At 40.7% G+C, this 26,801-nt stretch overlaps 1 protein-coding gene across 2 annotated transcripts in view; it reads left to right on the forward strand.

Annotated features, from left to right (window-relative positions):
- LOC127788399 (mediator of RNA polymerase II transcription subunit 33A-like) overlaps positions 1-26,801 on the forward strand; it is a 68,828-nt gene that overhangs the window by 12,233 nt on the left and 29,794 nt on the right. Inside the window, exons 2-9 of one of the 2 annotated variants that reach the window (XM_052316600.1) lie at positions 10,184-10,294; positions 14,241-14,594; positions 19,937-20,253; positions 20,378-20,469; positions 20,552-20,927; positions 21,079-21,289; positions 21,366-21,480; positions 21,992-22,153. In XM_052316600.1, coding sequence (XP_052172560.1) covers positions 10,184-10,294; positions 14,241-14,594; positions 19,937-20,253; positions 20,378-20,469; positions 20,552-20,927; positions 21,079-21,289; positions 21,366-21,480; positions 21,992-22,153 — 1,738 coding nt within the window. Of the gene's footprint in view, positions 1-10,183; positions 10,295-14,240; positions 14,595-19,936; positions 20,254-20,377; positions 20,470-20,551; positions 20,928-21,078; positions 21,290-21,365; positions 21,481-21,991; positions 22,154-26,801 lie in introns of those variants that run through there. The other variant, XM_052316601.1, reaches the window with a different exon arrangement.

Here is a 26,801-nt window from a genome sequence, read left to right on the forward strand (position 1 = left end):
GATGGGAATCTGCTACGACCGACTCTCCCTACCTCCAGCTAGCATATATCCTCTCCAAAGTTCTCTGGAGAAGGCATCTATGAATTGAAACAGAATTTCTCCCTACTCTCATTCCTTCTCTTCTCTCTCTACTCCCTCACTGACTCATTCTTCTATCCTTTTCTTCCTTCTCTCATTCTTATTCGGAGCATAACCAGCTTGTCACTGACCAGTTCGTGACAAATTGGTATCAGAGCCACCTTCCTCGGCCGAGCTAGGATTAAGGCGATGGCGGAAGGCACCCGAATGAAGGCATTGGAGACGCAAGTGCAACAGTTCAGCTCAACTATGTCCGACACCCACAATCAGATAGAGCAATTGGAGTTAGGAGCTAACCGGAGTCACGAAGCTATTGCGGCAATGGATCGGAGGGTGGAAAGCTCCATAGAAGGACTGGAGTGGAGACTTGAAGGCTCCATAATGCGGGTATGAGAGGATTTGGCGGCTCAAATGCAGCAGTTTATGTTAATGTTCGGTCGCCAGAACTAAGTAAGTTTATCACCTGAATTTCCTCCTAGGGAGAGAACAGAACCGATCCTTCAAGGGAATCGGGAAGCGGGTGGCCATGGAGCTGTGGAGTTGGGAGTGGAACCCGATGACGTCTCGGATGGATTAATCCACGAGGGAAGGAATGGTCAGGGTAATATCCACCAACCAGGCTTTCCCATGCCTCGAGTGGACATTCCCACATTTGAGGGGGTGAATCCCAGATGGTGGTTACGGAAATGTGAGAGGATGTTTGATTGGTACAACATTCCCGACAGACAGAGAGTGTCGCTGGCATACGCTTACTTCAATGAGGTGGTTGATGCCTGGTATCAAGGATGCATAAGGCGGAGAAGGGGTTGTAATTGGGAAGAACTTTCGGAGAAGGTGTGTGAAAGGTTCGGGGAGAGGAGCATGGTGGACGTCATAGAGGAATTCAACAAGCTCAAACAAACCGGTAGTGTGGAGACATATCAGGTGCGGTTCGAAGAGCTGAGGTCTCTCATGCTCCAGCATAACCCCCACCTATTCGAGACATACTTTGTGTCCAGCTATCTGAGTGGACTCAACGAGGAGCTGAGACCGATGGTCAAGGTACTAAGGCCACGAACGGTGGAACAAGCAACAGAGAGTGCCCGCTTACAGGAGCTAGCAGTGGAGGCACTATTAAAAAAACAAAGGCAGCAAACAAGAGTGGTGATCGCGGGAGCTTCCAACTCAGGGGAAGAGGTTACACTAGAGAACTAGTGAGGGTGGAAGTAGAGGCGCAGGGGGCGCCAGCTCGTTGCCGTATGGAGATCAATTGAGGGAATAGAGGAGAATCGCTGGCCTCTGCTTCCGTTGTGGGGATAAATACCACGTTGGACATCAATGTAAAAGACAAATCCTACTACTAGAAGGAGATGATACCCAAGAAGAAAGGGAGGCAGAGGATGGAGATTGTGAAGGCCTAGAAGAGGAAGATAATGGAGAGATTTCCATCCACGCCCTAAAAAGAGTAGTTAACAACAAAATCATTAAGGTGGAGGGACAAGCCAAAGGGGGTAACCTCATGATTCTGATTGATAGTGGGAGCACCCACAGCTTCCTTGATGAAAGCACGGCCCGAAGGTTGAACTGTCAGTTGGTAGGGACAATTCCCTTAAGTGTGACAGTAGCCAACGGCCAAAAGGTTTTGAGCAAGTCATCGTGTAACGGTTTTTGTTGGGAAATGCAGGGAGAAAGGTTTGAGGCGGATCTAAGACTACTGCAGCTGGGAAGTTGTGATGTAGTCCTTGGGGTGGATTGGATGAAAGGGGTTAGCCCCATCAGCTTCGATTTTAACAAAATGGAAGTGTCCTTTGAAAAGGAGGGTAGGAGGATGACTTTATCGGGCAAAAGAGAAGCTGGAACTTGTAGGATGATTTCAGGAAAGCGGCTACAAAGAGTGTTCAAAGGAAGGTGGAATCAGCTGGCTTAACTCTTCTCAATGATGGCCGTGGAAGAAGGGATGGAGGTTCAAAATGAGATAGGCCTGACTGTCAGCACACCGCTAGGAGGTCCAGACCAGGTACATTACTTAGAAACTATTAATGAATTGTTGATAGACTATGAGAATCTCTTCGCCGAACCTAAATCCTTGCCCCCAACCAGATCATTTGACCATTCTATCCATCTCAAACCCAACACTGAACCTGTCAACAGCAGATTCTATCGGTACCCCCCAACTCAGAAAAATGAGATAGAAAAGATGGTAAGAGACATGCTCCAACAAGCTATAATTCGACCCAGCCAAAGCCCATTTGCCTCTTCCGTTCTCTTAGTTAAAAAGAAAAATGGATCATGGCGATTTTGTGTAGATTACCGCCTACTTAATGCCATGACCATCAAAGATAAATTTCCCATACCTTTGATAGAGGACCTATTAGACGAATTGCATGCTGCCCAATACTTTTCTAAACTAGATTTACGTTCGGGATACCACCAAATTAGGATGAATCCCGAAGATATTCATAAAACAGCCTTTAGGACCCACCACGGGCACTTTGAATTCTTGGTAATGCCATTTGGGCTTACCAATGCCCCAGCCACTTTCCAATCCCTCATGAACAGAATTTTTGAGCCACATCTTCGAAAATTTATACTTGTATTCTTTGATGATATACTTGTCTATAGTCTTACCTTTGAGCAACACTTGAGCCATCTTAAGGCTACCCTCGATATCCTCAGGACTAATAAACTCTTCATTAAGAAATCTAAGTGTGCATTTGGTCAAGGACAGATAGAGTATTTGGGACATATTATATCAAAGGAAGGAGTGAGCACCGACCCAAGGAAGATAGAAGCTATGACAAATTGGCCAAGGCTTGCCTCGGTTAGGGCCCTGAGGGGATTCCTAGGGTTAACCGGTTACTATCGCCAGTTTGTGCAAAACTATGGGACAATTAGCAAGCCCCTAACTGAGTTATTAAAGAAGGGGGGATTCGGCTGGGATATCAAGGCAGAGGAGGCCTTTCAAATATTGAAGGAGGCCATGAGCAGGGTGCCGGTTTTGGGATTACCAGATTTCACAAAATCCTTTGTGCTGGAAACGGATGCTAGTGGGATTGGAGTTGGGGCGGTGCTGGTACAAGAGGGTAGGCCACTGGCATTCCTAAGTCAGGTATTGAGCCCTAAACATCAAGGGCTCAGCATTTATGAAAAAGAATTCCTAGCAGTGTTAATGGCAGTGGATCGGTGGAGGCATTATCTGGAAGGTGGCAGGTTTGTGATCAAAACTGATCACGAAAGTCTAAAATTTCTATTACAGCAGAAACTCCAAACCCAGCTACAAAAGAAAGGGATGGCTAAGTTGATGGGTTTGGACTACTCAATTCAATACAAGAAGGGTAAAGAGAACAAGGCTGCTGATGCGCTTTCGAGGTGTCATGAAGAAGGAAACAATGCAGCTATGACAGCCATAATTCTGGATTGGTGCAAGGAAGTGATAAGCAGCTATGAAGGGGATGCAAAGGTAGTGGAAATGTTAGAAAGAGTGGCAATTGGCTCACAAGAACAAGAAGGGTACTCCTTAGTGGACGGGTTACTAAGGTATCAAGGCAAAATCGTAATTGGCAATAGTGCCAGCCTCAAAAGGAAGATTCTACAAGCACTACATGAATCACCGATAGGAGGGCACTCTGGAATTCAAAACACTTACCTGCGAGTAAAGCAGCTCTTCTACTGGTCGAGGCTGAAGACAGAGGTAAAAGAATTTGTAATGGCCTGCGATATTTGCAAGAGATGCAAGTTTGAGAATGTAGCCTACCCGGCACTGCTACAACCACTACCCATACCGGAACAAGCCTGGTCAAGCATCTCAATGGATTTCGTGGAGGGATTACCCAGGTCTCAAGGTAGGGACAACATTCTGGTAATCGTTGATAGGCTAACCAAGTTCGCCCATTTTATAGGCCTCGCCCATCCTTACACGGCCAAGGAAGTGGCCAGGGTCTTCTTAGACCGAGTGGTGACATTACATGGTGTTCCTAGAACAATAATTTTGGACCGAGACAAGATTTTTACAAGCCTTCTATGGAAGGAGCTGACGAAGTCTATGGGGATAAAATTGGGTATGTCTACGGCTTACCACCCTCAGTCCGATGGGCAAACCGAGAGGGTAAACCAAAGTTTGGAAGCATACTTGAGGTGCATGTGTATCCTACAACCAAAGGAATGGCATAGATGGCTCGCTTTAGCACAATGGTGGTATAACTCTAACCATCACTCCTCCCTCAAAACGTCTCCATTTGAAGCTCTTTTCGGGTATAAACCACCCCTCCTACTAGCTATGGGCGAGCACACCACGACAGCCGCGGTTGAAGAATATTTACAATGAAGGAGAGAAGTCCTAAGGCAGCTAAAACAGGAGTTAGCGTCCGCACAAAACAGAATGAAACAGGTGGCTGACCGAAGGAGGAGCGAGAGAGAATTTTCTGTGGGAGAGGAGGTTTATTTGAAGCTGAAGCATGCCCATTTGAAGTCCATCACACGGGAGCAAGTGTCTAAGCTTAGCCCCCGCTACCATGGACCCTTCATTATTTTGGCTAAGGTGGGTAAGGTGGCCTACCGGTTACAATTGCCTGAAAAATCGCACATACACCCCATCTTTCATGTTTCTCTCTTGAAGAAGGCAGTGGGTACGGAACGGGTGAACTCAACATTGCCCCTACTGCCAAAGGAAGGAGATGTGTTGGAAGAACCAGAGGCTCTGCTGGACAAGAGAGTAAATTACCATCAGGGAGCGCCACTTATTCAAGTGTTAATCAAATGGAAGGGAAGGTCAGCAGAAAATAATTCTTGGGAATATCTGCCGGAATTGCTTAAAAAGTTCTCGAGGGCAGCCAGCTTACTCCAAATTTCTTGAGGACAAGAAATCTGGTAAGGGGGGAGAATTGTCAAGGGATGAATCAGCCGGGAATCTATTTTTTTTCTTTTTGTAGTAGCCAAATGTTACCTTATTGCTATTCTGTAATTTCTGTTATGAATTAGTTTAGGTCACGTGCAAGGTAGGCGAATAGGACAAGAAGGTGGTTGTAATCGCCTGGGGATGGGAATCTGCTACGGCCGACTCTCCCTACCTCTAGCTAGCATATATCCTCTCTAAAGTTCTCTGGAGAAGGCATCTATGAATTGAAACAAAATTTCTCCCTACTCTCATTCCTTCTCTTCTTTCTCTACTCTCCCTCACTGACTCATTCTTCTATCCTTTTCTTCCTTCTCTCATTCTTATTTGGAGCGTAACCAGCTTGTCACCGACTAGTTCGTGACACCAGCCAACATGAGTTTCTTACCCTCCATTTCCACAATCACCTCTAGCTTGTTGAAGTCAAAGGTGAGTGGATTGACCGTCCTCATCCAATCCACTTCAAGAACAATATCACAGCCCCCCAACTCAAGGATCCTCAAGTTAGCCCAAACTCATAGCCATGCATCACCCATTTGAAATCAACGCACTTACAATGGCTATACATCTTGTGCCCGTTGGCCATGTTCACTGAAAGTGGGGTGGTGTGGGTAAGTCTGCATTTCAATTCACTGGCAATAGCTTCATTATAGAAGCTATGAGTGCTGCCATTATTGATCAACACCATCAACCTCTTCCTCCCCATTTGTCCCACAACCTTGATAATCTTCCCAGTAGGACCTCCCCTTAGAGCATGAAAGGAGATTTCTCCCCCTTTTCGTCCTTGATCCTCCTCACACACATCCTCTGTCTCCTTACTTTTTTCTTCCTACACATCCTCTGTCTCCTTACTTTTTTCTTCCTGTTCCTTTTCCCCAATGTGTTCCTCTTCCTCCCCATCTTCTCCTTCCATATTGAGCAAGTGCCTCCTGCACTGATGGTCGGGGCCGTATTTGTTGTCGCATCTGAAACATAATCCCAGCATTCTCTTTTGTTCCATTGTTGGGGCTCGGTTAGTAGGGGCATTAGGACCCCCTTTTGCTCTCCCCGTGGACATAGCAGGCTATTAAAGCCTTAGTGTTGCCCCCTGTCAGGTAGCTAGCAGGAGGCATCGCCCTTGGCACCGATCTGTTCCTCTTGTAAATAGCCTCTAGTGTTAATTCTAGTAACCTTGCCTTCTCTGTTGCCTCTCTCATCGTGGTCGGCAACAACATCTTAACCATGGATCTTAACTCATCCTTTAGGCCACTAATGAAACTTGAAACAAAATATTGATCTGTAAGAGTGGGTTGAGCACTCCACATCAATGCCACCAACTCCTAAAATTTCTCTTAGTACTTAGTGACCGTACCCTCTTGTTTAAGTTGAATTCCTCAATGACATCGGCTATGTTCCTTTCTCCAAATCTAACACATAATTCTTCTGCAAAATCAATCCACCTCGCCCCCATGCCCCTAGATTTGGACCATCTTTGGTACTAGCAATCGGCCACATCATTTAGATATGCTATCACCAAGGTGATCCTCCGATTCTTCGGTATGTGATAGAATTGAAAATACCTCTCACACCTTTGGATCCACCAACATGGTTTGGATCCTTCAAACAGAGGTATCTCTAGCCTTGGTAGGGGGCCTTGGCTAGATCTAGGGGAGTTCAATTCTCTTACTTGATCATTCGCCTCTTTGAAGTGTGAATTTCCCGCCTCTGAAGCTCTCTGTGGCCTAGGCAGAATGCCTGGCCTCGATGACCCAGTCTCCAGCGTTGCTTGAGGAGGGAATTTCGATGGCAATTGGAATTGCAGGAGTGCGGATAGCATGTTAATCACGTTGCTAATTTGCTGATTCATAGACTCCCTTTGCCTTGCTAGCTCCCTTAGAACTCCATCATGGGAAGCCACCATATCAAATCATAGCTCCTCACGAATTGTACACATTTCTTCCCTACTCTATGTCACCACGTCCTAAGTCTAGGTGAGCCCAACCTCCATTGCCTCCATCTTATTCTCCAACTGCTTCAGTCTAGTGTCCTTTGCCATTTCTCCGGACTTCGCTTGAATCGTGATCTTGCCCAATTCTGTTCTACCGTCATCGGGTCATAGCCGAGGATGACTGGCTCTGATACCAATTGTCAAGTCTCGGGAGGGAGACTTGACTTTGAGAATGTTTAAGAAGAGAGAAAGGGAGAGAGAGGAGAAGAACAGAGAGAGAATTTGGAGGGAAAGAGAGAGAGAGAGTGTTTAGAGGTGAAGAATTCAATTCACATTCAACAATGAATTCCCATCCTTTCGCGTGAGAGCCTTTTATAGGTTGTTCCCAGCAATTACATTCAAACCGAGGGTATTTTGGGAAGGCTACTATTACAGAATCAATTAGCTCTTGCCAATACAACTAAAATTTCAAAAACAAAAATTACAATACGACCCTTGGGTTGTGACAAAAAGATCCCCTTTTGAGGCACTATTTTGTTACAAACCCCCATTGATCCCAATAGTGATGCACTACTCAACTATGGAGCTAGCAGTAGACCAACACTTAAAGCAAAGGCAAGAAACCTTGCAAGTTATAAAGGAGGAGTTGACAGTGGCACAAAATAGGATGAAACAAATGGCAGATCGGAAGAGAAGTGAAAGGAGCTTTGAGGAAGGGGATAATGTGTATCTGAAAGTAAGGAGGTTCCAACAGCAATTATTCATGGGGTGTGCCCCATCTAAACTAGGCCCAAAGTATTTTGGGCCATTCCGAGTGCTAGCCAAGGTGGGGAGGGTTGCTTATGGACTACAACTTCTAGAAGGGGTTGGAATCCACCCTGTCTTCCACTGTCGCTACTGAAGAAGTCAGTAGGACCCCATGATCTAGTCAGCTTAGACCTACCCAGGTTTGAGACAGATCCTCCGAAGGAGACAAAACCTTTGGCTATGTTAGACAAGAGAGTCACCTATCATGATTCCATGCCATTAACACAAGTGCTGGTACAGTGGACCAACCGTCACCCAAGCAACACTACATGGGACTACCTACCTTAACTACTCACGCAATTTCCCCAAGTAATCAGGCTATTGTAGATTTCTTGTGGACAAGAAATGTTTTTAAGGAGAGGGGTATTGTCACGCTCCTAGGGGTAGTTTGGTCCATATTCCTGATTTCTATATTTTGTTTATAATTTTGTCATGCAATTAGGTGTTCTCAGCCGTTACAAGGCTGTACTACGGTAGGGCCACCTCCTAGAAGGACCCTAACCGTCTATATATATGTAAGGGCTATGCCCAAGGAAAGGTGTGAATGAGAATATGCTGATCTTTTCTCTCTCTCTTCTTTCTCCAATAACCAAAGAATTCCTTCCAGAATTCTACCGATATTCCTTGTCAGTCCCTCCGTTATTGACAACTTATTTGATGTTAAATCTATGCCCTTAGACTTGGGATTACTTTAATAATTTCTCAGCTTTGGGTCAATATCCACTGAATTTGATTTTGAATGCTTTGGAGATAAATTGATTTGAGCCAGGCAGGCGAGCACCTGAACTCCAGTGTGGCGGGCTTGGTTGTATATGGTTACTGCAGTGAGAAGTTGACTATTTCGTTCAATACCTTAAGTGGGACTAAGATCAAATATGTGATACTACCATCAGCATGCTTCTTTAGCCACTATCGTGCATATCAAAAAATATTTATCCTGCTTGTCTTACAGCAAGTTTGTGCTCTTGACTTACAATTTCCCCCAATTTCCAAGGGTTTATATAGATAGGTCTGAGGCCAATAGGTTGGAAGCACATTCTTCTAGCATCCATTTGGTATTACAAGATATCAAAATGTTTCCCAATGATTGGCATAGTGTATTTTCCTGAAAAAATTACCACTTAAGAAACTTAAGGACAGATTTTCTTGAACCTTATTTATGATGCCCTTGTCTTTGCCAAACTATTTTCCTTCTATTGCAGAGGCATCTTCACTGCAGAGCCCCTGCCCCTTATATGAGGGCAAATTAGACATTTTCATTACACTTTATTTTTCATTTAACATTCTCTTGCACTTCTTAAGTATCTTCTTTGAAAAGTGAATATAAGATGTTCATACTCATCAGCTTGCTACAATCACTGGAAGATTTTAGAGCTTTATTTTCTGTGACAATGCTGCATTAAGAACTTTCCTAATGGTGAGTTGTTGAATAGTTCAATGCATCTATGCTTTTGATGGAGGATACTGTAGTCTAATCACTCAACATTCTAGAAGCTAGAAAGTGTGCTTGTGAATTTTCTTTTTAGGAAGTAGAAGTGGTTGGTGCTTTATTCTCTTTTTGTGCTTTATTCTCTTTTTGTTGTTAGGGACAGGGACATTTAGTCCTCCTATTTGCTTAATCAGTGGCATGGCCATTTGGGCTTCAACAAGTCATATTGTTCAGGAGATAGGATATCTAGACGGCTGCAATTTTTTCTAGGGCTCATGGGGCCTGGGGCAAGTCTTGTGGACCTACCTTGTGCTTTTCTGAGAGCCAATTTTGAAGTTCACAATGGTCTTCAAATTTCAGTTACCAACAATAACCTGTGTGTTGCCTTGGTTTCCATGCCATTTATTAACTAAAGTAACTTAAGAAACAGATAGTAAGGGTTTGACTGTTTGAGTGTTGAAGTCATCTTTAAGGAGCTCAAGAATGTGTTAGATTATGTATTGGAATAAGCATATTTGTTGGTAGTCTGATTTAAAAACTTTTTAGGCTAAAAACAAGGTTGAAAGTTGGAAAATTTTTAACCTTTAAAAGAATTAGGTGCTGTTGTTGAATAATTTGAATTGTCTAATGTAGAAGAAAGTCAAATTGCATTCATATAATCCTTAGTGATCACCATGTAGATTGATATGGTAATTCAGTAATAGAGGGGAAACTCATTTATAAATCCGTTGCAATGGCATATCACCTTTAATCAGACAAAAAAAATGAAGATACAAATTAGGAAATCAGCAATATGAGGAATAAGCATAATTTGCATATGCCTATGAGTTTCTTGTATATGTATGTCTATATTAACATGCAAATTTTAAATGATGGCTTTCTTTTATGTAAAGCCAAACCCCCTACATATTACCAAGATGCCTTCATGTCTAAAACATTCTTACATATTGGAGTGGAGATGACTTTATGAGTTTGTAATCTTTGTAGAAGCTATGTTTCCACAATGTACTAACTCTTGATTTGTTCAATTTGCAAGATTTTCATTTCTACTTGCTTTACATCTTTAATACAGGATTATTCCTCACAGATGGTCTCAACCAGAGGCGTATCGACTCTATCTTGAACTTTTGAGCAAATATGCATTTTCATTTTATGGGATTGGAGGAAATGAATGCCAAAAGAAGTAAGCTCCTTTATGACATCCAATTTTACATTTAAATTTGCAAGCAGTGCATAGTTACAAATAGAAGAACATACATGCATATTTCTTGTGATAAAGTTGATTGTGACTTTAATGATGATTGGAAAATGCAAATTGAGTAATAAAATCTCTACCATGATTCTTATTTCTATCTGACCATTACTTTTTCTTAATTTTTTTTTCTTTCTATAAACCCTGGGAGACAACTACTGCATTCAATTAATAAAGCCTGGCCTTGTATCTGGTCAACAAACCCCATTTTCTGTGCGTCTGCATTCTCATGTCATTCTTCCCCCCCCCCCCCCCTCTTTCCCCCTCTCCTCCTTTTGTGGCATTACCTACAGCATTCTTTTAATTTTATTAAAAGACAATAACACTAACTCCACAAGTGCTTCAAGGAACTCACCATATGCATAATGGAACCAAATTAGTACTTGCCAGTACCCTTTGCTCGGCCATGTTGGGTGTTACTAATCAATCCTTAGCCATTTAGATGGTACAATTACTCTCCATTTGTGTTTGTCTGTAAAAGGTGTTTGCTACTAAATAAGGCGGTTGATATGGAGAGAGACAATGGACGGTGATAGAGATAAAGACAAATAAGACTGGAGATTTTAACTTATAGAGCAGTAAAGGCAGAGACATGAAGCAAAGACTGAATGGAATTTGCTTCCACTCTCCCATTGCTGTGATTAAGAGACATGTAGAGAGTTACTGAGGTACATTAGAAGGTGAGTGGAGAACCTTTCATTAAGAAAATCTGAGGTTTTACATAGAAGAAGAGTTCTGAAATTCTCCTGAATTTCAGGGTTCTAATGATTTTATTAACCTTTTAGGCAGCTCCTCTAATTTTTATGATTTTTCTGATCAAGCTTAGACCGCCCAAAAAATTTGATGTTTTACTGGATCTTGGATACTCTCTGGGTACCCTTCCACTTCTTGTTACATTAGACCCATTAAAATTAGTCCTGAACTTCAAACTTGCCAGATTTAATATTAGTTATTTTAGAGTGTACAACATATTTTTGTAGATTTTTCCTTCAAACTTTCCAGATTTAATATTAGTTATTTTCTAGTTTACAACATATTTTTGGATTTTCCTTGAACTTTTTTGACCCCTTGCTAAAACCAAACAAGTTACAACTATCTGGAATCCTCATGATGGGCTTCCCTTTTGGTAATTCGACCTTTTAAAACATTTTTACTTGAAACCAAATTCTTCATAACATTATCCTAACACACTCTGGGACATCTCTAAATTTTTAGGGAATTTTTTCTCCACCCATGCAGTGGTTGTTTCCATTTTTATCTTCAGGTTACCATGTTTAATATGTGCACATAATATCCTATAACTTGGCGCATTGGTTTGGTTCCATTTACACCCCATTTGAGTATAAGTATTTAAACACCATATGACTTTTAAATATCAGAATTCTTATGGCACAATTTAGTATCACTCGTGTGTGCAAATCACATCCCAAATTCATCCAAATCGCGCCATAAACCTCTTTAAGCAAAGGATGTTCACTGCTAAAAATAAAACTTCAGAACTACCAAACTAATCAAAGGGTAACATGTTTCCAAAGAAACATAAAAATGCTGTTCAATTATGGAAAATGTAACAACTCCTGTTTTCTGGGAAATTTTTCTATAGAAAACAGAAAATTGCAAATGTGTTCAACTGACAATTTTCCTATTAGAAAACAGAAAATTCAAATTTCTAATTGTCCAACTTTACACTATGAAATGGAAAACAATAAAAAAATTGTTTTCCTAAATTTCCTTCACAAACTTAGATCACATTTCCCAAATTCTGTTCCTCAATGGGTTGTCTCCTCCCTCACACTCACAGGACTGTGCAGCCCTCTGCTTCCTTGCCCCTCCCTCTTCTTCTCAATTGGATTTGAAATTTCCTTCACAGCCCTCTGTTGTTGAATCAATTAATCTATCTCTCTCTGAGGTACTCTCGTTTCCTCAGCTATTCACAATTTCACAGCAATGCTTTTATTCTTTATTTGTGATTAGAGTCTTCTGCAGGACCAATCATTGTCAAAACTAGTAAATCTTAAACAGGTTTTTGTTGCTTGGCTGATTTATTGATGTTTATATGGCTAGATTTCTGCATTGGCTCTTTTTGTAATTCCAACTTGTGGGTAATCTAGAATAGGTTTGCTTTGATGACAGTATTCTCTTGTTATCCCTCTTTATTATCATCTTCTTATTCCCACAAGAGTTGCTCCTTTATGCAAATAAATTGCAGAATTGGGATTTGTATTAAGCTTGGAGCTCTAGGTACACTGATGGAGGTTTTTTGTTTTTGCATTTTAAAACAATAATTTGATTGTTTAAAGAATTGTGGATTTATTGACAATAACGTAAAACCTAGTCGGATCCAAATATGAATTCTAGACAAACTATCTGTTGGGATGTAACTCACATAGAAGTCTAGAATTCATGTAGCTAACCCCACATAGTGGGATAACGGCTGGATATGTTGTTGTTGTTGTTGTAATCTAAATAAAGGAAATAACCAAGAAAGAAAATAACTGAAACATCTAAAAAACATGTTTTATAATGATGTTTTCAGTTTTCTAAATTTTGTGTATATTAGAAAATAACTATTTTGAACATGTTATCTAATTTTCTAGAAAAAGATTTAACGTGTTTTCCAATTTTTTGTGGAAAAGGAAAAATGGAAAATTTGAGATGTAGAAAATTGGAGATAGAAAAATGGAAAATGTTTTCTACAACTAAACAACCCAAAAGAGTCTCCAAATGTCCTGTGCTTTCTTAGATACCTTATATATCATAAATGAACTGAAATCTGAAATGTTACATCATCTGTGAAAGAAGAGAGTAAAAATCTGGCAAGGTCAAGAAAACAAAGAAGAAAGGGTCCATCTAAATGTTGGTTCAAGTATTATGGCTGTAATGAGATTGGTAAAATAATAATAAAAATAAAAATAAAATGAAATAAAATGACATGAGAAGGCAATGATTTTTGTAATGTAATTATAGAACAAAGAAGGATAACTCACTTATCATTTCCATTTTACTTCTCCTTTTTTGTCTGCTTTAGTAAATCATGTAATAAACTCAAAAGAGGTACTTTTGATTCTCTGATATTTCCTTTTAATAAAGGTACATAATAACCCTTGTTACATATACTAACAGGCATCTCTTCTTCTCCCTTGTCTAAATTTTTGGAATCTCTAATAAATTTACTATTCTTTTGTCACCATTTGCTTTTAACTAAAGTTAAATAGGTTAACTCTTGCTAGATTTTGTTAACTTCTTGGAAAGCTTATTGGTTCAGAATGTTTTGTAGTGTTTGGCTAAATTTTGGAGTGTTTTTAGCATATTTCATTAAAACATTGGATTAGGTTTAGCACTAATACACAGATTCATATCTAAGGAAACAGATGACCAATAGACAGAAATGATTGACGACCCATAATTCATGTAGTCAGCTCTACACAGTGAGATTAAGGCTTAATATCCTGTTATTGTTTTTCTAGGAAAACAAAAATTTTCTTTCTAATGGAAAAGGGAAAATTCTGTTAATAGCAGGCTATGATGTGTTCAGGTTGCCAAAACATGGTCCAGTGGCAATGTCCAATGGTCTGGTCTGGTACCCTGTTAATTATTAGCTTTCAATGTCTAGAAATCGGCTTTCTCTTGTTCCTTACTCTGTGTGCCCAAGAAGCTAATAATGTAATATTTGCATTCCATTTTGACCAGATGGGGAAGGGGTCCATTTTTTTCAATGCGATTTCTCTTGATGTTGACTTTCCAGTTAAAAATTAATGTTGCCAGTGCAAATTCCAGCTGATATATGTTGGAATAGAAGCATGATTTATAGATTCATGTCTGGTGACTAATTAGACCTCAGATCAGGTTTGTTTTGATTCATACTTCTGTTTTACAGGATAATAAGATCTATTGATGTTGCCCTTCAGCTTTCCCAGACTTATGAAGTTCAGGCTTTGGAACTTGGACATGTGCTTGTGTTATCCTTCTTTACCATATGCCTTGGCTTAATTGATAGCACATTGTCTGACTGGGGATTGCAAATGACATCTGCTGACAAAGGAAGTGGAACCATTGCAAGAGAAGATAGCCAGAAAATGGAAGTGGACTCTAAAGGAGGTCGAATCTGTAAAAGAAATCAACACCCTGAAAGTTTAAGGAGATCAAATTCTTTTATGGCCTTTGAGATGCTGGCAAAGCTAACTGAAAACAGAAAGGCTATGGTTCTGCTTCGCCTTGTCTACTTGAACATGTATGTGCTTTAATTGTGCATAATGTTTACTTTGAATTCCTTTGCTTTTTATCTGAAAGTAAGAACTGGAACATGCACATTTCACACCCATTTGGAATTAAATACAAACTCACTGTGTAACTAATTAGTTTCTTTTGGTTGGATAGCTACGCTAACTTCAATATTTTTCATGTTTCTTATTTTAGTATGTGAGTAACAGTGTTTACTTGCTCCATTTCTTCTTATCATATATTCACTCAATTTCTTAAAAAATGTTTAAGGTGTGGAGGACCTGGTTTTATTGCATTCTCTTGGTTTTGGATTCTCACTAAATGTTATGTCCTTATTACCTTTGTATACTGTTGGAATAAATGTAATTAACTGTCATAGCTATCAATAAGTTGTCAATTAGGCCTTATTTTTAGGAGTAAATTATTGTACATTCCTACTATAAAATTTAAATGAAGAGGCTAGACCTCAATCAAGTTCTCTGATTCAACATGGCATCAGAGCCTACCATTACCAAACCCTAGTTGCAATCAGCGCCGCCTTCAGATCTTGTTTCAGCGACTGCGTGCGTCTGGTGTCACAACGTTCCTTTTCTGTAGTTCCAGCGTCCCTTTTCTATAGTTCATCTCCATCTTCTCTATTGCTACCACTGCTGTTGCATGCTGGTGTCACAACGTTCCCTCGCCAATGACCACAGATCTATTGGCGTTTGCAACAGCTATCACCTAAGCATTGCCATCGTGCCACCGTCGCTGCTAGTATCCACCATCATTTCTCAGATCTGGAGGAGATCTGGCCTCCATAGCCATCGTTGCCAATTGCCATCACCAAAATCCAGGTACCTCTGCTTAGATCTCGCTCGGCTTTCTGCTCGTGACCTCCACTGTCGCTCAATGGTCGTGGCCTTCACTAGATCTCACGGCTGTTGGCCTTCGCCAGCCCTTGCGTCGTCGTTGTTTGTGGCCTACTCTATTGCCACCGTTGCCTTTCTCACATTCGACGACTGCCTTCCAAATCGTGGCCTCTATTGTCGTCGCCTAGATCCGTGCCTGCCACTGCTGTTGCCGCCACCCAGATCCACACCCGTTGCCGCTGTTGCCACTGCCCAGCATTGCTGCCTCAGCTCACGGCTTCCTCCGCGCTCGCGTCGGCCAGATCTACCTAGATCTGATTGCTGCCGCTCTCCTCCTCACGTTCAATTTGCTGTCGTCATTGCTTCCAACAGTAGCTGTCCAAATCGTAGCCTCCTCGCTTGAGTCTCTCTAATCTGCCATGCCACAGTCGCTTCTGCCAACTCACCTAGATCGACCACTTCCTCGCTGTTCTCCTTCTTTAGGTCTGCCATACACTTGCGATTTTTCAATCTGTTTTTTTTTTTCAATTGGTTTCTAAGCTTAAAACCCAAATCTCAAACCAGACTCAGTCTCACCAAAACAGGATGAAGTAGAGTGCTAACAGGAGAAGGAGTGACCGAACCTTTGAAGTAGGGGACAAGGTTTGTTTGAGAGTGAAGAGGTTTTTGCAGCAATCGTTCACATCTACCCCTGCATCTAAGCTAAGCACCAAGTACTTTGGGTCGTATGTCATTGAGGCTAAGGCAGGGAAGCTTTCCTATAAACTTAGATTGCCACCACAGGTTAACATGCATCCGGTGTTCCATGTATCCCCTATTAAAAAAATCTATTGAGCCATAGGAGACAGTTAGCTGGGAAGTACCCACTATGGGTGAGGAAGAGGAAGAGATAGTGGAGCCTTAGGCCATTCTGGATAAGCGGGTGATTTACCAAGGCTCGTTGCCTCTAACCCAGGTGCTAGTCTGGTGGTCACACAAGAACCCTCATCACACCGCCTGGGAGTATCTACCCGAATTGTTTACTCAATTTCCACGAGCTACGACACTTCTATAGATTCTTGAGGACAAGAATACTTTCTAGGGGTGGGAAATGTTAAGACCTTGGTGGTAATTTTGAAATTTTTATATGATTCCTATAATAACCGTAGCCCACATGGGCCGCTTGTAGCGAGTAGCTAGAATGTTCCCCATGGTTGTGTTATTAAATTGTGGGAAGGACCTATATAAGGCCAGTTTTAAGAGGATGAGACTTTTATGTTGAATGAGAAGATCTTTCCCTTTTTAATTCTCTATTTTCCCTCTCAAATTCTCTCTCTCTTTCCCTCCAAATTCTCTCTTTCTCTTTCTAATTCTCTGCACTTCAAGTCTCATGCAAGAGACTTGACAAGTTGCTCTGATCATATCCTTTCTCGAGTTCACAACATCTTTTACTTCCCATCTTCCTTAGAGATCTCATCAATCGAAGTATCTTTTACTTCCTGAATTTCCTCATCCATTGTGGGAAGTTCATCAACTTCTTGTTGCAAACTGGAGGTAGCCGTAGAAATACCTTCGTTTTGCTGGCTGCTTTAAGATAACAATTAGGGGGCAGCCCATGCTTTCTATAAATGGCTTCTAGCCCCCACTCTTGCATCCTAGCCCTTTCAGCTGCTTGTTGTATCGTGGCAGGACACATCATTTTCACCATAGGCCTCAGCGTATAGTTAAGACCATTAATGAATCTTGATACAAAATAAGACTCGATCAAGGTTGGATGGGAGTTGAGCACTGGTGCTTTCAATTTCTCAAACTTGACCAAGTACTCCATAACCGAGTCCTCTTGTTTTAGTTTGTTAAGCTCCTCCTTGTAACTCTCATCTCTCATCTCCAACTTGATCCTTCTTGGTAAACTTTATCAAAAATTCATCAAACTTACTTGATAGACCTTTCAATTTGCTGTCAATTATGTCCCAAGTATTTGCAATTCCTGTATCCATCTTTTCAGTTCAAATCCTTGCAAATTCTCCTCTGTAACAACTTCTTGATGAGCTTCTAAGGATCCCCTTGGAAACCGAAATTGGTTCCTGTAAACCTAGTTTGCCTCCTTAGCGGCTTAAAGTTTCGTCCACGTCTTTTGATAATCGATCGCCTCTATAGTCTGCCTACCCAAGTCGTGACCCATTTGAAATCGTCATAATCTTGAATTTGCCGGAATTGCTTGAAATCACTACTCGATTGATTCTAAATTGTTGGCTTGTTAACGTCCAAAAGTCACTGATCTAGCCAATTTCAAATCACTTCCAAGAAAGAGGTGGCTTTTGATTTGCAAGTGACTATCACCTTCATTGCAGCTTCTTGAAATCGTCTTCAATCAACTTCTGAGGAAAGCCTTGCTCTAATACTGAATGACATGACCCTATGGTTTGGCTAGGTTTTAGAAAGGAATTTGAGAAGAAAACGGGGGAGAGAGAGCAAATAGTGAGGGAGAGACAGAACAAAAACAGAGAGAATTGAGGGAGAAGAGAGGAAATCGAGGGAGAGGAATGTTGAGAGAAAATATTGAAATCAAATTATCATTCAACCATATCCCTAATTCTCTAGGTTACAGCCTATTTATAGGCTTTCTAGGTAAACATACAACCAACAATGCAGTAAGGTACAACCACTAACAAATACATGTAATATCCTATGCCTAATCTACCCTTGGGGTTGTGACATAACCCTCCTATGTGTCATGGTCCTAGGGTTATAACAATAATTACATCTTGTTGCAATTACTATATTGTACCTTGTTTGCTGCTGTTACAATTTGCACCTTGCAGTTATAGTTACAACTGACTGAAAGCAACTTGTATCTTTCAGTTAACAATAACAACTGAAAGCTAGAAGGCCTATAAATAGGCTGCTACTTGGAGGATGAGAGATTATTGTGTGAAATAACATAATTCTTTCCCTCTAAAATTTCTCTCTTCTCTCTCTCTCACTTTGTTCTTTCTGTTCTCTCTTTTCTCTCTCTTGATCTCTTCCCAAATACCTAATAAACCCTAGATCAGGACTAGGAACCTGACACTATGTTTTTCATTTAAGGAAGCAAATAATTAGAAGCTTCAGGTTGGACAAGAATTGAAGGTATAATGCCCTAGTAATTTTTGATTGGGTTGGATTCTGGGCCTTTGATCCTTTACTAGCTAGTTTTACCCTTGCTTTGATAGAACAACAATAACAAACCTTAATCCCACTAGGTGGAATCAGCTACTTGAATTGTAGAATACAACCATCTCTATCTATGGTTGTATCCTCTATAAGAATATTATGTCTTATATCATGTTTTAAGGTTTCTTGTCAAGTTTGAAGTATAATGCCAAAAGGCCTAGTTTGTACCTAAAATGTATGCCAAAGCTCAGTTTGGGCAATTTTTTGCTGATGTGGCTGAAGGGACTTTTATCTTTGTTAGCCACGACAAATGTCCATTAACAAACACCCAATTCAATTAACCCAACAGTGTCAATGCCAAATCGGAGCATAAAGAGAGAGAGAGAGAGCTGAACATGAAGTTTGGAGGGGAAGAAGAAATTGGAACAGGAGGTTTCAGCCAACAAAGATTAAGGGAGGAGGGAGATCGAACAAGGCTGAAGCAGTGGTCTTGCAATGGAGGCTGTGGAGATGGTGGTGCTCGGTGGCTCATGATTACTGGTTCTTCTCTCTCTCTCTCTCTCTCTCTCTCTCACCCATTGTGTGTGATGGGTTCTAGGTTGACTCCAAAGCCCATCGCTTGATGGTTTCTGGAATATCTCCAAAACACATTGCATGATGGATAGCATGCAATGGGTTCCGACAATTCTAAAACCCACAAGAGAGGGGGGGGGGGGGGGGGGGGGGGGGGGGGGGTGAGAGAATTTATGTAGCTGACCTCACATTGTGGTTAATAATTTAGGGATTTAGATCAGTTAGTGGTTAATATTTTATGTAGTTATGCTCACTTATGAAGTTTAGGGTTTTAGATGAGTTATTGTTAATAATTTGACATAATATAGGGCAGGTAAAGGTCCTAAACTCATACCTCACTTCTAACCTGATATTTAAAAGTTACACATGTTTGGTTCAGTTATGCAGTCAATTCTAGAAAATATGGGCTTACAGAAGATAAGGGCATTGATATGATTGGTGAGCTTGAATTTGTGCAGCTGACCCCATACTGTTGAATTAAGGCTTAATGTGTTGTTTATATACATTGCCCATCTCTTTACAAGCTTAAGTTTTAAGATGAGTAGGTGGTTAAGAATTAAACAGTTGAATCCACTCTTCCTTTTTTTTTTGGGTAGAATAAAAGTTTGAGAACTGCTGCTAGGAGAGCTCATTCTGCCCTGTTATGGTCTCTCAAGTCCCCAAGTTTTAATCTTCCTGTGATAAGTAAATGTTTTCTTTTTTTGTTTGGTAATCTATATATAATTGACTAGCTATTTTTATCCTTATCTTTCTGTACTTATTTTTACTTTGTCATCGGCGATTTGGGTGGGAATAGGCCTGAAACATTCAATGGCCTCCTGCAGAGAATGCAGTTTCTTGAAGTTCAAAAGTTGGCATCCCCAGATTTAACGTCTGCAGACCACACGCTGGCAAAATTGTCTCTGAATATCCAGAGAGCAATGGATTTTGAATACCAATTCAACAGCCACCACCTCACTGGGTTGCTTATTGATATCAAATCACATAAACGATCACCTTGCTATAATACCAAATCTGGTAGGTTTGCTTGTTGGGTTCCGTTCGATATTTATATGGAGAATGCCATGGATGGGAAACAATTTCCAGCCACTTCCGCCATTGATGTACTTACAGGTCAGTTGTGTTACAACTGGAACTTCTCAGTGTTGAGTGTCATGGTTTGTCTTATATTTTAGACTGTAGATTAAATAACTTAAGGTCTTTCTTACATCTCTGATAATGATGATCTTAATTGCAGAATTAATCAATACGCTGAAAGTATTTAACAGGGCAAGCTGGCAAGAAACTTTTCTGGCACTCTGGCTTTCAGCCCTTCGCCTTGTGCAACGAGTAAGATTATCTGCATGAAAAGTTCTCATGAAATCAACAAAATCTAGCTTTTATTTACTTATTTCTCCATTTATTGTCACAGGAACGTGAACCCCTAGAAGGTCCAGTTCCACATTTGGAGGCCCGTCTTTGTGCCCTTTTGTCTATCACCCCCTTGGCAATTGCTCGGGTTTTGGAGGACGATGCCGTGCCATCTTCTTCAGGAGGTGTAGCATCTATGTATGTGGAGATTGGTCATGGATGTGGAAGGAATGGAAATGATTATGCTTCAAGGAGACAGGGACTGATTTCCTCTCTTCAAGTCCTTGGACACTTTACTGCTCTCTTGTGCCCTCCTGCATCAGTTGTTGATGCAGCTAATAATGCTGCTGCTAAAGCAGCAACCTTCATCTCTAATTCTGAGCATGTGAAGAATGGAACAAGCACAGGTGGTTATAGTGACGCCTTTGGAAAAACTGGTAAAATTCTATTTTTGAGCTTGGTCCTTTGTCTCACAGTTGGCCATGACTTAAAATAGCACTGATATTTCTGTTGCTTTGCCTTTGTGGTTTATGCTTGAGCTATTCTTTTTTAAGGTTCTATTTGATTTTCATTGTCCATTTCTTGAAGGTGGTGATATGAGGCATCTCATTGTGGAAGCTTGTCTAGCGAGAAAATTAATTGACACATCAACGTACGTTTGGCCTGGTTATGTGTGTGCAACCATGACATCGTTATCAGATTCATCACATCTTCAGAAATCTCCTTGGGCAATATTTATGGAAGGAGCACTATTAAGTGGCCCCTTAGTAAATGCACTCATGACAAATCCTGCTTCAAGGTACTTATAAAGGAGTTTTTAGTTTGACTCTTTTATCTTTTGTTTGAATTGAATGTGCATTGTCCTTCTTTTAAAGTATAGCAGAGGTTGAGAAGTTGTATTATATTGCATTGAATGGGTCGGAGGACGAGAAATCGGCTGCTGCAAAGATCCTGTGTGGTGCATCTCTCACTTGTGGATGGAATATTCAGGTAGCAATTCACTCACTCGTGGTCCTAAGATGGAACATGTTTTCTGTTTGAAAAAGCTTTTGAGATATATCATTACTCATAGCCTTAAAAATGGTGACAAGAGACAGAAGTTACTGAGATTGTCCCATGAAAAAGAGCATTAAAGGCCTAAAAATCTCTGGTGTAAGAGCATCAGAAACCAAGTGCCCCATTTATTGTTTTGAGAACTGCACCTCCATCTGTTCGTAGCTAAATCTGTTTGAACTTTACAGTTTTGACGAATGGAATTCTTAAAAAGGTTCAAATTAAATATCCTTGTGCTGAATCAAGCAATTTGCCTATTTATTTTCCGTAGCTTCTTATGTTATTCTTTGTGAGAATTTGCAATTTTCCAATTGGCCAATTTTCCTTAGCAATTTGCCAATTTGCAACTAGTTTTTCTTAATCTCCCCAGAGAGTGTTGCTTTCCAGTAAGATTTTAGCTACCTCTGTGAAGTTAACTTTCTTTGCCCAAAAATTGTTCCTTTTGCAGGAATATGTGGTGCAATTTGTGGTCAAGCTTCTTTCTCCTCCTATTCCTCAAAATTTTATAGGGTCAAGGAGTCATCTGGTTGATTATATGCCCATGCTGAATTCAATCCTTTTGGGGGCTGCTTCTATTGATACCGTTCATATTCTGTCTTTGCATGGTGTGGTAAGTTGGGTAATATTTATTATTTTAATTTATTACACTATAAATGCACTCTTCCTGAGAGGGGGTCAATCTGCATCAGATGCTTCAGCATAAGGGGTCTTATCAAGTGGACCAATTTTGGCCTTTTAAAGTCTCGGTGGTAAGTTCAAATGTTGGGCAAAATAAGCCAATGGTGGGTAACATTAATGTTAAAGAATGCTCAATTTTCCCTTGGATGGTGGCCATCTAAAAATGATGCACCCAGAAACACACATCAAGCACTCATTACTCTCTTGAAGCATCGACTGAAGGGCCTCTGCACTGGCTAAGTTGACTAACCAGAGACTGGGCGAGGAATTTTATATTCAAGAGTCCATCAAGCAATGCATTAGCTGCTGGTTCTAATGCTTGAAGAAACTCTAAAGGTCAATGCCTAGACCATGATCAAGCCAAAAGTCTAGTCAAAGTATCAGTTTCTTGAAATTTCACTAGGTAATGCAATTTGAAATCTAGAGTTGATCAGACTCTGGATCAGTGGACTGAATTTTCTTGGCTGGTGACTTGGATTCTTGAATTTTCAGCCTATAGAACAAGATAAATACAGACGGAGCATCAGTTGCCTGTTACAGCTCCTGAAACCTTCAGGTGATGCCATCAGCCAACATGATGGGACATCAGGGGCTCGTATACAATGAAAATTTAGATGGGTTGATAGGCCACCGGTGTACCGGACCTACCAAAGACGCCACAAACAGCAGCATGCATGAAGGTTAGAATAGGGAATCAACACATGCAGGTGTAACAACCAGCATTTGCGCATGGGGGGTAGATTTGTAATCCACATGCTGAGGGAATAATTTGCATGTGCAAGGGAATTCGGTTAGAGAGGGGCAGAGGAGAGGTATAAATAGCTTAGAAGAAGAGGGAGACAGTGGCTGGTTTTTGGGTAGAAAATTCTGGAGAGTAAGGGCCTCTCGAATGCCCTGGATTGTTCTCGTTTTCTTGCTGGAAATTGCTGAAAACTATTGAGATTTGGTTACAAACCTGGTTAACTATCAGGGATCTCACCAGGCTGATGCCACCTACCACCTTAAATGCATTGAATGCTTGGTCAAAGGAACATTGGAAGCATTAGAACATTTAACATTTGAATTTCCATATAAAAATGCTTGCGTTGAAGGAGAGACAGAGGAAGGCTAGATTGTTAACTTTGAAATCTCTTCAAGCCCTGTTTTCCTACATTCAAGTCTTAGGGCATTTATTGAGCTTACTTGGTTACATCTGTGAAGAGCAAGGTATAAGTGCAAACAGAAGTTAAATCCTGTTTCAACCTCCTCAATAGAGCAACAACTGTTAGCAAATGAGTTGATTTGTCCTGATATTATTTCCTTTTCTTGGTTGATTGATTGTAAATTGTAGATTAGAATCTTTTATTTTCTTCTATTTCTTGTAAGCAGCTTCCTAATTTGTTTCTTTTATTTTCTTCTATTTCTTGTAAGCAGCTTCCTAATTTGTTTAAGGAAGATTGCTAAGTTAGAGAGTTGCCTAACTCATTTAGGCTAACTTAGGAAGGTATCCAACTTAGGAGATATCCTAAACTTGGCAACCTCTTTGTATATATGTTGTGTTCGGCTAAGTTGATAATTGATTGGAAGTTTTTCCTGGTTTTTTGACATGGTATCAGAGCCATAGGGTTTCGGTGATTGTTTGTAGCCGAGATACCTTGATCCATTTTTTCCTTCCAACCATAGTATAGGCGACGTTGGAGAATCGGAAGGTACGACCGAAGTCACAGCCACAGGTGCTGTTACGGGGGGTTCCAGCCATGGGATAAGTACTGGAGGAGAGCTTCCGATTATTCAAGCGGCTTATAGGTTGAGCGGAAAAAATTATCTCAAGTGGTCTCAATTAATCAAGACCTTCTTGAAAGGCAAGGGGAAATTGAGCCACTTGGAGGGAACCGGGCCTCAAAAGGAGGATCCCACGTACACTACATGGGATGAAGAAGACTCATTAGTCATGTCATGGCTTTGGAGCGCTATGAATCCAGAGATTAGCGATACGGTAATGTTTCTAACTACGGCTAAGGAGATATGGGATGCTATGAGGACTACCTACTCCAAAATCAATGATGCTGTACAGATTTATGAAATCAGAACAAATGTGGCAGCAACAAAACAAGGCAACCGATCTGTTACTGAGTACTCTAATCTGTTGCAGATTTTGTGGCAAGAATTGGATCACTATCAGTGCATCCAGATGAAGTGCAGCGAGGATGCAGTCATTCAAAAGAGATTTGTGGAGAAAGAACGGATCTATGACTTCTTAGCTGGGCTAAACTTGGAGTATGATGCTGTTAGGATCCAAATCCTAGGTAAATCTGACCTACCTTCTTTAAATGAAGTTATTGCTATTATTCGAGGGGAAGAAGGTAGGAGAGGAGTGATGTTAGAGAATCATCAGTTAGAGGGATCAGCATTACTCACTATAAAGGGGGCTGGTTGTGGAAGGTGGATTAAAGAAGATAGAAGACAGGTGGATTCAAATGGAAGTACCATAGATAGAGATAATTTGTGGTGCACTTTTTGCAAAAAGCCGAGGCACACAATTGATAAATGCTGGAAGCTCCATGGAAAACCAGTTAGAGGAGGACAACATCCACAATCTAAGCCTAATGGGCAGTCATATATGGCTAACAGTCAGCTGGGATAGGGAGAGATCAATGGCCGACAACAAGTGGAAGGCAAAGGCATTGAACAAGCTGAGTTTATGGGGCTGAAACAAGAAGAAATTGAGAAGTTGAGGACCCTATTAGGCTCACTTGAGAAGGAACTAGGAGCAAGTTCTTCAAATCTTGCTCTCACAGGTATTACTCTCAATTCTTCCAGCTTAAAAGTTTCAGATTTAGGTTTTAAACCAGATTGGGTTCTTGACACTGGTGCCACCGACCATATGACCTATTCTTCCCAAAAATTCCTATCCTACAAGCCTTGTCCAAGCACCAAAAAGATTGTTCTGGCTGATGGATCCCTAACTACTGTTGCTGGAATAGGGGACATCAGTGTGAACAATCTTTTGATCCTAAGAGATGTTCTTCATGTTCCTAAACTTTACACCAACCTCATCTCTATTAAAAAACTGACTCAAGATGCTAATTGCCTTGCTATCTTCTCTCCAACCTCTTGTGAATTTCAGGAAAGGGACTCGAGGAAGATGATTGGGCATGCTAAGGTGAAAGAGGGGCTATACTATCTTAAAGAATTTAGTAAACTGAAATATGTTCCTCCTATGTCTTTTTTAGCTAAATCCAATAAGGATACCCTATGGCTTCATCATTTTCGCTTAGGGCATCCATCATTTGTGGTTCTTCAATCTATGTATCCCTCTTTGTTCAAGGGATTAGATAGTAGGGAATTTCAATGTGATATTTGTCAATTTGCTAAGCATAAAAGAGCTTCATTTCCTCTTAATAATACTCGAAGTGTTCTTCCTTTCAATTTAATTCATAGTGACATATGGAGTCCTTCTCCTATCCCTAACATTTCGGGTGCAAGGTGATTTATGTTATTTGTTGATGATTGTACCCGTGTAATGTGGTTATACCTTCTTAAAAACAAATCAGATGTTTGTTCCATTTTTCAAAATTTCTACACCATGATTAAAAACCAATTTGGTGTTGAAATTAAAAGAGTGAGAACCGACAATGCCAAGGATTTTTTCAATCAAACTCTCTCTCATTTCTTTTAAAAGAGGTGTGATCCATGAATCATCATGTGTTTATACTCCCCAGCAAAATGGGCTAGCTGAGAGGAAGAATGGTCACTTATTAACAGTTACAAGAGCATTGTTGTTTCATAATAATGTGCCTAAACACTATTGGGGAGAGACTGTTCTAACTGCAGCTTATCTTATCAATAGGCTTCCTTCAAGAAACCTTGGTCTCAAAAGTCCAATTCAGCTTCTTACTCAAGGATTTCCAAACTTTGTTCTCACAGATTTGTGTCCTAAAGTGTTTGGCAGCTTAGTTTTTATTCATAACCATTCTCCTCATAGGGGAAAATTGGATCCTAGGGCCCTCAAATGTGTCTTTGTTGGCTATTCTCCTACTCAAAAGGGTTATAAATGTTTCCATCCTCCATCTAAAAAATTCTTTGTCTCAGCTGATGTTAAATTTGTGGAAGATCAGTCATATTTCCAGAATTTCTACACTCATGGGGAGACTGATTTCTTAGGTGGAAATGCAAAGGAGTTATATCTTCCTACTCTTCCATGTTCCTCTTCAGCTTGTCCTAGATGTTCCTCCACTCTTTCAGCTTGTCCTAATCCTCAGGATTGTGCTAATACCGATGTAAGAGAAACTATTCAGTCACATTCTAAACCTCTGAAAGTGTATACAAGAAAGAGAGCCCCAGAACTTCCATCTAAGCATGCTGAATTATCTAACTTAAGTCCTGATCAGTGCAGTCCAGTATCTGACTCCCACCAGAATTCTATTCCATCTTCTCCTGAAGCTAAACCTACTTCACCAGCATCTTTTCCAGTTGACCATCAGCCATCTACACTCAATTTAGATGATCTAGATGTCCCAATTGCCCTAAGGAAGGGAACCCGAGCTTGCACCCAGCATCCATTACACTTGTTTCTCAGTTATTCTAATCTGTCCCAGCTT

This window comes from Diospyros lotus, chromosome 13 (assembly GCF_014633365.1).
Source record: "Diospyros lotus cultivar Yz01 chromosome 13, ASM1463336v1, whole genome shotgun sequence".
NCBI classification, from domain to species: Eukaryota; Viridiplantae; Streptophyta; class Magnoliopsida; order Ericales; family Ebenaceae; genus Diospyros; species Diospyros lotus.